The sequence below is a fragment of the Gastrolobium bilobum genome, unplaced genomic scaffold, assembly GCF_033153095.1.
Source record: "Gastrolobium bilobum isolate Gb01-03AN ecotype WA unplaced genomic scaffold, APGP_CSIRO_Gbil_v1 utg35049, whole genome shotgun sequence".
NCBI lineage: Eukaryota > Viridiplantae > Streptophyta > Magnoliopsida > Fabales > Fabaceae > Gastrolobium > Gastrolobium bilobum.
The window spans coordinates 9100-23190 of NW_026896872.1; the positions used below are offsets into that span (position 1 = coordinate 9100).

At 34.0% G+C, this 14091-nt stretch overlaps 2 protein-coding genes across 2 annotated transcripts; one reads left to right on the top strand and one right to left on the bottom strand.

Annotated features, from left to right (window-relative positions):
• Positions 1-4987: 4987 nt before the first annotated feature.
• On the bottom strand, positions 4988-5465 carry LOC133302571 (protein PELPK1-like). The gene has a single exon (XM_061502376.1). It carries the CDS (start codon positions 5463-5465, stop codon positions 5124-5126), a length of 342 nt encoding a protein of 113 aa, XP_061358360.1. The 3' UTR covers positions 4988-5123.
• A 3682-nt stretch (positions 5466-9147) lies between these two features.
• LOC133302549 (protein PELPK1-like) lies at positions 9148-9625 on the top strand. Its single transcript, XM_061502341.1, has one exon. It carries the CDS (start codon positions 9148-9150, stop codon positions 9487-9489), a length of 342 nt encoding a protein of 113 aa, XP_061358325.1. The 3' UTR covers positions 9490-9625.
• Positions 9626-14091: the final 4466 nt, after the last annotated feature.

Below are 14091 nucleotides of genomic sequence, written 5' to 3' on the forward strand. Positions count from 1 at the left end.
TTATAATCAACTCGTTTAATTTTTTGTATAAGTCTTCATCATTCAATAATTGGCCATAATTATTATTCATATATTAGGGTTCTTACATTCATCCCACCTTTTAAAAATTTTGTCCACATGTTATCAAAAAAAAAAAAAAAAATTTGTCCAAAAAATTAAGAATCATACTTGTCCACTAACTTAGGATATTGTCGGAGAATTTTATTCTCCCGCTCCCAAGTAGCTTCCTAAGGTGTTCGTCCTTCCCATTATACTTTTACCATACGAATACATTTACTCATTAACCTTTTTCACTTCTATCAATAATACACAATGAACCAATATGAGTCTTCAGATTCTCCTGCATTTCAATATCATCCGGCTGAACAATATGTGACTCATTAAGAACATACTTTCGCAGTTGGAAAATATGAAAAACACCATGCAGTGTAGACAATTAGGGAGGTAAGGGAAGCTGATAAGCAATCGATCCCACTCTACCAATGATTGGATAAGGTCCAACAAACCTAAGACTTTGCTTCCTTACTCCCGGAGCGCGCCCAACACCAGTAACTAGCGATCATCTCACAAACATATGTTCTCCTTCATTGAATTCAAGAAATCTGTGCTTATTATCATAGTAACTTTTCTGACGAATCTTTTGAGACTACATAAAGCGACCTTTGGAAGGTGGAAGATAAAATTTTGGAGCTTTTAGAGGCATTGGTGAATTGTTATGCTCAATCATTTGACAATGGTATAGCCCAAATGATCCTGAGTAATCCGTCAGTTGACTTAGATCTCGCCTATAACAATAAGGATTATGTGGTGCGAACAATCATTTAGTTGAGGAAGCTAATGAAGGGGAGCCAGACGGGGTGATGATGGATTTTGGTCCGCTCGTTCCTCGTGGACCAGTTGTCGATGAAACGACAGACTTTCTCAAGATTATTTACAGTTGGATTTTGGGAATTTTGAAATTGCATTAATTTGTGCTGTTTATGAATTAACTGTAAATGAACAAAGTTAAAATTTAAAAGCAAGAGGGAAAAAGCACTTTTGGTCTCCTAGAGAATATAAATTAACTCGTTTGGAGACTTAAACTACCTTTTATATTTGATTCAATAAAATTATTGGCTACAGGAATTGGATTTTGGGAAGAGAGACAAATTCGTGGTGTCAAATGTGATTGCATTAATCATAAAATTATAATCAAAATATTTATTTTCCAACTTATTACTCCTTCGTGACTCATCTTACATTTAGGGTTCTCCTTAGAAGCAGATCCATAGGGTACAACTATTTTTTTTTAATGGTATTTGAAGTTGGTTGCTAAGAGACTTCAAAGTCATTAATCACTATCTAGGTGGATTGAGGTGTATTGTGGTTGGACTGGATGATCTCTCATTTCTCTTTCTATTTTTGGGATAAAAAAGTGAAAGAGGATAAGAGGCTAGCCCATTCCAAGGCCAAGGCATGCCTTTGAAATATTTTATAAATAAAATTTGATTTTTTTTCTTAGTAGAAATAAAATTTGATTTTTAAATCCTTTCTCCCTTATTTTTGTTTTCTTTTGTTTTGCTTGTTTAGCAAGGAGAATTACATACAATTATAAAAATTCATCCCCTTTCAGCAGACAAACTTTTAAATTATACATATTTCACCATAATACCACATGCAGTTTAAAAACATTTTATCCCTTTTGGGCAGATAAATATTTTAAATCATGTATTCTCATCAATAATTTCTTCATGCAATTTTTCTAATTATTTTATATAACAACTTACTTTGGGCAGGTAATTAACAGATAATAATTCAAAATAATAGATCAACAATAATGTCTAACAACATGTGTGTCTAAGAAAATGAAACACTTCACAACATGTGTTTCCAAAAATCAAATTGCATTTGTCAACCAACAAATTTTGCCATATAAATTCAGCACTTAACATTAAAGTATACGACAAAAAATACTAATTATGCTTAAGTAGGAGAAAATTATATATAATTGCCTAAATTTATCTCTTTTGGGCAGATAAATTTTATAAATTATATATCTCCATGATTCCAGCATGAAGGTATCACATGTAATTTTCAAAAATTTATCACAATTTTTTTAATATATTTGCATGATGAATTACAACTAATGTCACACCCTTTATGTGATCCAAAATTGCCATTAGTTCAATTGGCAAAATTCAACCTAACCTTTTAGGTGATTGTGGGTTCAATTTCCATTTCATACAATATTTTTTATTTCTTTAATTGCCAACAATATATTTCAAATGACACAGTGGTCCAATAATATAAAGGCCTAATTTATAGTCAAATAAACAAAACCAATAACAGCACAAAATGCGAATCAAAATTCAATTTACATAATCCCAATTGAGAGATATTTAAGCACGGACCAATAACATTCCACATAAGTGAAATAATCCAAAAGTAAAAAATTGCATAGTTCCCACAAAAATCAAAATGATCAATTCATGTTAACTAATTAAATATTGGAATAGCAACCAAACCATTTTTCTGAAATTTCAAAACTTAATAAGTACATGAATAGTTCTAAGGTCCAAAAAAATCTAAAATATAGAGACTCAATCAAAAGTTTCAACCCACATTGAAAAGAGAGGCTCAATCCAATGGAAAACAATAATCCACTGATTTCACAAAACCAAGTGTTTCATTAAAAATCCAAATATGAAACTGTAACTAAAAGTCTTAATGGATTTCAAGAATCACTAAATAGTAATATGCAAATCTGAATACCACAATTCATGCTAAAGGTGAATAAAGCAATGAAACATTGTCATTCACAATATCGGAAAAATTTCAAAATTATAACTGAAACCAAAAGTGGAGTCCAATTCACACTAAAAAAATGTCAATATCCGAAAATAAGGTCCAAAATATTGGAACACTAAGCCCATGATCAGTTGCCCATGCCACAGTTATAAGAGTGAAAACATTGAAACCAACTCATAATTGTACAAAGATAATAATAATATAACAGTTATTCACTCAATAAAGTGAAATAAGAAATTAGTTCTCTAATAAAGCCACAATTAGGCATAATTTTGGATTCTCGAAATTCATGCAATAGTGAATGCAAAAAAATTTAATAATTGTTTCCCAAAAATTGAAAATTTCAAAAATGAAAATTTCCTCAAAAAGCAAAAGCAACCCACATCATAGTGTAAGCAAATTCATTGAAACTAAAACTTTATGTTTACAAAACAATTTTGTTGAAATAAAAACAATTCACCAAACAAGAATAATGAATCTGAATTCAAACCATGAACAGTGTCATGACACTAAACAAAATTGAAATAATTTTTCAGTAATTTTGATTCTCAATATTTGGGCACATATACATATATATATATATATATATATATATATATATATATATGTTATATAATTAAATATAAAACAAATCATAATAATTCCATACAAATAATAATGCTCCGAAAAAATTGCAAAAAATATATAAAAAATTCACAAATAGTATAAAACCAATACTGTTAAAATATGGTGAATTTTAGATTAAAGAAAAACGTACACTCTCCCTTAGTATAGATAAAATAAAATAATTCCATGAAAAATATATAATGCAGCGGAAAAATTGTAAACAATATACCAACAATTCACATTTATTCGAAGGATCATACTGTTAAAATTTGATGAATTTTGGCATAAAATTGAGTGCACACTCTCTCTCACTCTCCTCACACCGCAAGTGATATTTGCGTAACAGGCCTAATGAGTCTTCTTCTTCCTTTAGATGGCCAACCCATTTTACAAACCGGTTATCATTCACGGCCACTTTCAAACTTGAATTTTTCCACACTTTTAAATGCAAACAACAACACAAATTCATTTCTAACACACATCCATGATCTAACAATATTCAACCACTTTCATTTCTCAATATTGAAGGAAGTATTTCACTTGCGTGACAATACAATTATATGTAATGTAATTGAACTTTCCATCGATATGAATAAAATCTTTTATTTTTGGCTATAATATTTCTATAGTGAAGGTAGATAAGTTATCTACATTCACTTTCAAAACGATTTCCTTGTAGGCTTAATGTAGATAACTTATCTACATTGACTGCAGAAAAAATGAACCCCTTATTTATATTTATATTTATATTTATATATATATAATACAGATTCAATAAAACATTGAAATAATGAATGTTTCGGTTCATAAATAGGTCAATTTATATGAAGCAATAACATATCTAATACATAATAAGTATAAATGGTCCTCTATCAAACAAAAGCCATTATTTTATCTTCACGAAGTTATTTTGCAATTGTCATTCAAAGTAATGATGATATGAGGATGAAGAAGAAACAAACCCTACATATTGTTTGTTTTTAGGAATAAAATTTCCTTAAACGTACAATAATAATGATAATAATAAACCACAAACCAACCCTTATGGACGAGGAAATAAAAAAATATATAACAGTTTTCTTAATATGCACTGGATATAGGAGGAAATAGGGTGCACTGAATATAGGAGGAAATATGGAGCGGTCATCACTTTTGCAGTTTTCGTAAAATGGGGCTTGCACATTTCTTTTCCGAATTACATGTTGAATAAGACAAAAAAAAAAAAAAAGACCAATACGCTTTTTAAAAAATAAAATAAAAAACCTTATATTAAATAATAATAGGAAAAAATAACCAAAACCCAAAAGGATGGATGCATCTAAGATGACAATAATGGATGCACTGAAATTATAATACATTTTTGTTTTGTTTAATATATCATGCTACTACTAGCTCAATTCAACTTACAAAGTTACAACATTAAATATTAGCAATATATATTCAAAGATAACATTAATTACTTATTGTGGAGGTCATTCAATAACAATGGGTCTCCAAGTACATGAAGTAATTCAAAAGTGAAAAAAAGTAAAATAAAATAAAATCACGTTCGCGTATTAAAAAAAGAAAAAAGAAAAAAGAAAACACCCGTACAATAAATAAATAAACAACATGTAAGTAACATGATCTATATCCCTTAAACATCACAAAAAGCAGCTAATCACAGGAAGCCAGAATGCAACTCCAGAATAGAGATTAGTGCTTATCCAACTCAAGCAGATCGAGGAGCTTCAGGGGCTGGTGGTTGAAGGTGGTGGAGAGAAGAAAGGGATGGTGGGAATGGTGGGGATTGAGGGAAAGTTTGGCAGTGAAGTGGCAGGGAACGGTGGCAGAGTGACCTTAGGGACATTTGGAATGGTGGGGATGGTTGGAAGAGAGGGCATAGTAGGCAAAGGAGGAAGATTTCCCTGAGGCAATGTTGGCATTGGAGGCAAAGGTGGCAATGTTGGTTTTGGCAAACTAGACCCAGATGGAGTTGTCTGCAGGAGATGGCGTGCTTCTATGCCAATGTCCATGCTTGAGAATGAAATAGCAATGAAAAAAGCCAAGATCATGCAACAGTGAGAGGTCATGGCTACTTGAATTACAAGTCCCAGTTATCCTCAGTACATGTATCCTGAAGTGAACTTTGCTTTGAGGAAGTGTGCATATTCCAGGACTAGTGGCTGGCCTTTTATAGAGAATGACTCAAACCCTTTGAGATTTTTTTATTTTTATTTTTATTTTTCCTTTTTTAGGTCGCCTTCCTTAGATTAAACAGCTTATTATGTTATTGGACTACTTTGTTGTTGTTGGTGGTGGTTGTTGGCTACTACAAGGGTGGGGATTCAAAAGTAGGTTATCAAACGTCTCTCTATCTTTGAATAATTCAGCAGAGGGAAGAGCAATTTATTACATACGGGTTTACTGTGTGTTTGGTAATCCAACCTCACCCGTAGCTGCTGTGAAGCCACCACAATTGTTCCCTATGTCACCCTTTTATCCTGAAGTGATTTGCATATAATGATGATTTTATTAGCACTCAACGATTCACTTCGGTAATATGTGCACCTGTAGTTTTACAGAACCATTCTTGCAAATTTATTGATTTCAAGGCGCTCATCAATTCACTTCGGCTCCAATCTTGTCTAAAGGAAGATGTACTGCCTGGAATCTGCTATGCTATATCATCTAATCCATTGATTATAACACGCACCTTAACACCCAAGGTTCATTGATGCCCTAATCCACATTACGATGGAAGCACGGCCAATAAAGCACCAATCATTTTTGTGACACGGATTGTAACTCCCCGTTCTAAAATCGGTTTGTCAACATTATGTATGATATTAATCGCCGTTACAATCGCAGCAATTGAATTATACTACAGATAAACTTTTTACTTTTTCGTTAATAAACGTTTCTGCTTAAAATCAATTCTGTAATTAAAATATTTCAAAAACTAAAATCATAACTTAAATAATATGCAGAACACTTAAGGTCTATTTAAGTATGCCATACATCGCTCCCATAAAGTGCCAAGTAGTCCACTTAGACCAACAAGGCTTAAAAACTTATTTTTATTGATACTCAACACTAAACATCGTCAATTTTTATTTACTCAAGAAATTTTATACTTCCTCTGTGGTTCTCATCTCCACTATGTTATAGATCTCTTTATTAGCACGCATGAGTTCAAATCGCACTCAATTTGAAGCACCATAACTCAAGTTATGAATTTGTGAAGAAAAATATGCTGAATTTCGCAGGGTCCCGCGCATGATAGCGCCACAACACTGACTTTTTCATGTCTTATGGCGCCGTTAGCGCCAACCTACTATTTGGTGGCGTCAAAAGCGCCAACTTGGCACTAACAGCGTCACACATCTGGAGATTTCACTCTACATTAGTATTTCACCCATAACTTGAGTTATACTTATCCGATTGATGTAATCTCTGTCTCGTTAGAAAGCTAAGAAAAAGATATATAACTTTCAAGAAGATCAAAGGATCCGAATCTATCATATATGATATGAAAAAATGGACAACAAGACATGATATCCTTATATTTACATTGATTCTCAATCTAAATATTTTCTTTCACTTAATTGACATTATACAACCACTTCAATACATGATTCTTTGCCATTTAAGACTCACATGATATCCAAATAGGCATACATGCCCTTCCATCATCCATTAGCATATAATTCCATTAGATTAACTATACAATTCAAAATGATAAATATAACATTACATTCATCAATGTATCAATATCTCAATTACACCAATGTTCTTCCAAATTTGTATACATGCCAAAAAACTTAGAGTAACATATTATCAAAGTCTCTATCTATTTATGTAAGGGCTATACAAAATGTCAATAATCATCTCTTTTTTTTCCAAATAGTGGCACTTTGGTCGATGTTCCTCAAAATAGAACGCGACCAAAGTGCCACTATTTGGAAAAAAAAGAGATGATTATTGACATTTTGTATAGCCCTTACATAAATAGATAGAGACTTTGATAATATGTTACTCTAAGTTTTTTGGCATGTATACAAATTTGGAAGAACATTGGTGTAATTGAGATATTGATACATTGATGAATGTAATGTTATATTTATCATTTTGAATTGTATAGTTAATCTAATGGAATTATATGCTAATGGATGATGGAAGGGCATGTATGCCTATTTGGATATCATGTGAGTCTTAAATGGCAAAGAATCATGTATTGAAGTGGTTGTATAATGTCAATTAAGTGAAAGAAAATATTTAGATTGAGAATCAATGTAAATATAAGGATATCATGTCTTGTTGTCTATTTTTTCATATCATATATGATAGATTCGGATCCTTTGATCTTCTTGAAAGTTATATATCTTTTTCTTAGCTTTCTAACGAGACAGAGATTACATCAATCGGATAAGTATAACTCAAGTTATGGGTGAAATACTAATGTAGAGTGAAATCTCCAGATGTGTGACGCTGTTAGTGCCAAGTTGGCGCTTTTGACGCCACCAAATAGTAGGTTGGCGCTAACGGCGCCATAAGACATGAAAAAGTCAGTGTTGTGGCGCTATCATGCGCGGGACCCTGCGAAATTCAGCATATTTTTCTTCACAAATTCATAACTTGAGTTATGGTGCTTCAAATTGAGTGCGATTTGAACTCATGCGTGCTAATAAAGAGATCTATAACATAGTGGAGATGAGAACCACAGAGGAAGTATAAAATTTCTTGAGTAAATAAAAATTGACGATGTTTAGTGTTGAGTATCAATAAAAATAAGTTTTTAAGCCTTGTTGGTCTAAGTGGACTACTTGGCACTTTATGGGAGCGATGTATGGCATACTTAAATAGACCTTAAGTGTTCTGCATATTATTTAAGTTATGATTTTAGTTTTTGAAATATTTTAATTACAGAATTGATTTTAAGCAGAAACGTTTATTAACGAAAAAGTAAAAAGTTTATCTGTAGTATAATTCAATTGCTGCGATTGTAACGGCGATTAATATCATACATAATGTTGACAAACCGATTTTAGAACGGGGAGTTACAATCCGTGTCACAAAAATGATTGGTGCTTTATTGGCCGTGCTTCCATCGTAATGTGGATTAGGGCATCAATGAACCTTGGGTGTTAAGGTGCGTGTTATAATCAATGGATTAGATGATATAGCATAGCAGATTCCAGGCAGTACATCTTCCTTTAGACAAGATTGGAGCCGAAGTGAATTGATGAGCGCCTTGAAATCAATAAATTTGCAAGAATGGTTCTGTAAAACTACAGGTGCACATATTACCGAAGTGAATCGTTGAGTGCTAATAAAATCATCATTATATGCAAATCACTTCAGGATAAAAGGGTGACATAGGGAACAATTGTGGTGGCTTCACAGCAGCTACGGGTGAGGTTGGATTACCAAACACACAGTAAACCCGTATGTAATAAATTGCTCTTCCCTCTGCTGAATTATTCAAAGATAGAGAGACGTTTGATAACCTACTTTTGAATCCCCACCCTTGTAGTAGCCAACAACCACCACCAACAACAACAAAGTAGTCCAATAACATAATAAGCTGTTTAATCTAAGGAAGGCGACCTAAAAAAGGAAAAATAAAAATAAAAATAAAAAAATCTCAAAGGGTTTGAGTCATTCTCTATAAAAGGCCAGCCACTAGTCCTGGAATATGCACACTTCCTCAAAGCAAAGTTCACTTCAGGATACATGTACTGAGGATAACTGGGACTTGTAATTCAAGTAGCCATGACCTCTCACTGTTGCATGATCTTGGCTTTTTTCATTGCTATTTCATTCTCAAGCATGGACATTGGCATAGAAGCACGCCATCTCCTGCAGACAACTCCATCTGGGTCTAGTTTGCCAAAACCAACATTGCCACCTTTGCCTCCAATGCCAACATTGCCTCAGGGAAATCTTCCTCCTTTGCCTACTATGCCCTCTCTTCCAACCATCCCCACCATTCCAAATGTCCCTAAGGTCACTCTGCCACCGTTCCCTGCCACTTCACTGCCAAACTTTCCCTCAATCCCCACCATTCCCACCATCCCTTTCTTCTCTCCACCACCTTCAACCACCAGCCCCTGAAGCTCCTCGATCTGCTTGAGTTGGATAAGCACTAATCTCTATTCTGGAGTTGCATTCTGGCTTCCTGTGATTAGCTGCTTTTTGTGATGTTTAAGGGATATAGATCATGTTACTTACATGTTGTTTATTTATTTATTGTACGGGTGTTTTCTTTTTTCTTTTTTCTTTTTTTAATACGCGAACGTGATTTTATTTTATTTTACTTTTTTTCACTTTTGAATTACTTCATGTACTTGGAGACCCATTGTTATTGAATGACCTCCACAATAAGTAACTCATTTTATCTTTGAATATATATTGCTAATATTTAATGTTGTAACTTTGTAAGTTGAATTGAGCTAGTAGTAGCATGACATATTAAACAAAACAAAAATGTATTATAATTTCATCAAATAATTTCACCAAAACAAAAAATATTGTCATATCCTTCTTTCACGTGTAAGTGTTGCGAACTAAATAAGATTATAATTTCTATGAAGAAATTCCCACGATTTTCCACTTTTGATGTAGCTTGAGCTGTTATGTCATTGCGTTTAATCAAATTTAATATACCATTCCAAATTCAGCTTTCAATTTTATGTTGTGAAAACTTGTCCTCTGAACTGCAAAAAAGAATGCAGGGAATGGATCATATCACAAATGATTTAGTTTTTGGGTTCATTTGCATATATCAAATAATTGCATTTTTAACATTTGATATAATCTTAGTACGTTAGTACGAGCGAGCCATGAGTCCCACGAGTACTCCAAAGACACAGGAGGTTCAACCACTTTAATTAAACTTGAGTCCGAGCCTTACTTATGATCTTGGATTTGTAAAACCTTCAGTTTCAGAATAGTTCAATGAAAGTGGTGGTGATGATGTTGAGGTCCCATAGATATTCAAGTGTAATGAGTCTCACATTGGTTGGTAATGAGCTAAGTGAAGAGTATATAAGTGAAAGGACCCATGAACCCAATGCCTTAAGGTTTTGGGTTGAGACATGATGTCAGATCCACTTGCTACGGTTGGTGTAGCCTTAGCTCATTGGTGGTGGTTCCCCGCCACGGGCTTCCCCTGGACCCACTTGACATTGGAGTTTGAGGGAACGAATTTCCCAACACTATCAATATCCTGCAATCATACGTTTGATTAGCAATGAATTAAGCAGGGGCAGTGGCAGAGCCAGGCTCCAACCGGAGCCCGGGCCAAATAATTATATGTATATTTATTTTTTTGCTTGAGCAGGTAGCATGAAAAAGAGTTATAATTTTATTGAATATTTTTAAATTTTATTGAATATATTTTAGGGAAAACTTCAAAAAAAACCTATTAGTTTTCTTAATTATCACTTACCCCTCACAAATTTTTTTTGAATCATTTACATTTTTATTTAATTTTTTTTTATCACTTATCCCCTGACTTTAAGTTTTTTTATCATTTATCCCCCTAAGTTAGGGGGTAAATGATAAAAAAACTTTAAATTAGGAAGGTAAATGATTCAAAATTTTGAAGAGAGGGTAAATGATTATGAAGAAAGTTATAAGGGTTTTTTTGAAGTTTTTCCTATATTTTAATTTTTTTTATATAAATGGAAATGGAACACATAACTTAATACAATTTACTCAAATTTCTCACCAATATATTTGTTTTGATAGGGCCAAATCACAAATTTTAGCTCGGGGCAAATTATAATTTTAGACTGGGCCAAATTATAATTAATTATATAATTATACATGATAAATACAATTTGTTAAAATTTAACCCGGACCGAGGCCACACCCAGGCACAACGTGGCTCCGCCGCCACTGAGCAGGGGCTACAAACCAGTGGTATGTACCCCATGCGTCATTACCCTATGCCCTTTAAGAAATTATATATATAACCAAAAACTTGTTGCTAAGTAAGTCTTTTATAAACTACCATGAAAAATAGTTTAAAAATTCCATTATAGTTTTACTTAAGATCATTTATTCCATGGTTGGCTAGGTACTTTTTATTGTAGTTAGGGTCACAAACCCTATGTGAACCCTTGTTACAACGGATTGATTTACTTTTACTCGTTTATATATTTATCTTTATCTCTACTCTATGCGTAATTTCTATCCTCTTTGTTAGAACTGATCAAATCTGATAGTTGATGATAGTTTGAGGGTTAGAACCCTAGATAGGAATATTGGGGTTTTTGACCTTGAAAGGGAGTAGGATAACAATTTGTATGCATGCTAGGAATAGACGTATATCTGATTGCAAATGCTTAATTTATCGTGTTCATTGCTTAATTCTATGAGGAACATTGCAAGGAATTAGGGTTCCAATTCGGGTTAAAGGGTTAATCGTGCAAGGAACTAAGGGTTAACTATTTAATAATTTTTTTAGATGATAAATGTAAGAACTCGCACCGTTAATTAAGGAAGTTAATTAATTAATTATGAGAAATTAGGAAATGATTCCATAATTGACCCTAATAATTATTATGAGGCTTAAATAATTATAGTAAGTGGGTAATAATGCTGAAAGTCGCTTTTCTGACGAAAAATACAGATACCGGTTCTGCTACTCGGTATAAATGCGTACCGAAAAAGTATCCCGGAAATTATAATAAGTGCATGATAATTCCTAGAATAATATATAGGACTTGTAAAACAAGTTTCAAGTTAAAATAATGAGAAATGGTGCCAGAACTGATACTGGCTATGGAAAAGCGCGTATCAAAAAGGTGCTGCGAAAAATAAAATAAAAATGAGTAGGTTCAGATTCCAAAGTTTGGGATTAAGATGCTAAGCGTAGCTATTAGCACTAATACTGTGTGCTTAATTCCTAAGTGACTATAAATGCAACTTTTGCACACAACCCTAGGCCATACTATTAACTCTATGTGAGACATTGTGGCTGATGATCAGCCTCTCCTTCTTGTCACCTTCAACTTCTCTTAGAATCCTCCAAAGTAGCCATCCTTCTCTACCCTTTCTTCATTAAAACACTATGGTTGGGTGTGGTTGAGATTTGTGTGGGAGAAAAGCCTTGTGTTCTGAGTTTAGATGCTGCTAGTGAGGTGTTGAGGGGCTGAGTTAGGGTGTCCCTTGGTGTGAGCCTTTGTTCATGCCATTGGAGGCTTCAAGAAGCCATTTTTTGTGAGAAAGAACCTTAGTGGTGTGCCATTTTCGTGTCCTTGTGTGTGCTGGACTTTGGGAGCTTCAAGTGAGCTCTAAGAGCATCATGCATTTCTGTTCTGAACCTTGGGTAAGTTGTACAATCTTTGATCATGAGTTTAATGATTAAAAATGGAACCTTGATGCATTTAATGAACTAAAGTTTCTAACTTAAGGTTGGGTAATGTTAAACACACCTTAAATCGCATGTTTGGGCTTCTGTGTGCATGAAATGAGTCACCTTTGGGAAGGATATCTCGTGAAATGCAGAACTGCATTCTGTCGCGAAATATCTAGATATCATCCGGATATTGATATCTGGATATGGTGTCTTCTGATATCCAGATATGATATCCGGATAGGATATCTGGATATGCCCCCGACAAATATCCGAATATTCTGGGTTTTCGTGAACAGTGAAGGTACTGTTCATACAGAACTGAGCTATGGGTTTGTGGATCATATGTTAATGAAGTTGAACGTCTGTAATAATTAAACTAAGTCAGAATCAAATGATTAAGGGCTTGTGGCTTTGTGAGAAGCCTAAAGACGTAAAACGTAAAAGGAAAACGTAGTCTTTATGTTTATGCTTATGAGTTATGGTTATTAATATGATTGATGGTCCCAAAACAGATTGTGATACTGCTGTGTGTGGACCTTGAACTGTGTGGACTCTTACATTGGATAGTTAGCTTGCGAGGTAAGCTTTCGTGTCCTCGGTTTAGCCATTGTTTGGTTCCACCATTTCCCATGGGGGGATAGTTGTAAGCATGATGTGTTTTCATGTACTGTCTTATTGAAATGCTAATGAGTTGTTAAGTGCAATTGCTTATGATATGTATTGTGTTGTTGCGCCTACAGGAGGCCTTGGTGGTCCTGTGGGTGGGTGCAGCGAATGGCTAGTACCGTGTGGATTTAGATGGATTCCTACACTTCTCTCATCAGTAGAATTGCTATAACACACATGACATGATTATCTGCTACATTGCACTATTTTGAGAACTTATACTGTTAACTGCTTTTGAACTTATATTGCACATGTAAGTGAGCTTGGGGTGGAAGATCCTTGAGGACCCCTTGTCTTACTGAGATTTCTTGTTTAGAGATCTCACCCCACGTTTGGGGCGCTTATTTCAGGTAACTTGGGGGCTGATGCCTCTGGCGGTAGGAGGCCGGAGCTTAGTTGATGATATTACTGTTTATATGCTGATATGGTTGGATACTGGATTTATCTGCTGATGTTATGTCTCTAGCTTACTTTTATTATGTTGCTGCTGTTGAGACTGTTGTTGGGCTTGTGCCTTATTTGGGTGAGCATGGGGTGTGTCCATGCCACTTTGATTTCTGTTATATCTTAGTTTAACTGAGTTGTATAAACTATCAGGGTTGTCCGGTCTACGTGTTGTAGTTCCGTGACTAGAGACATATTTATGTATTTAATTAATGAGGTATTTCAGTTAGTTGTCTTTT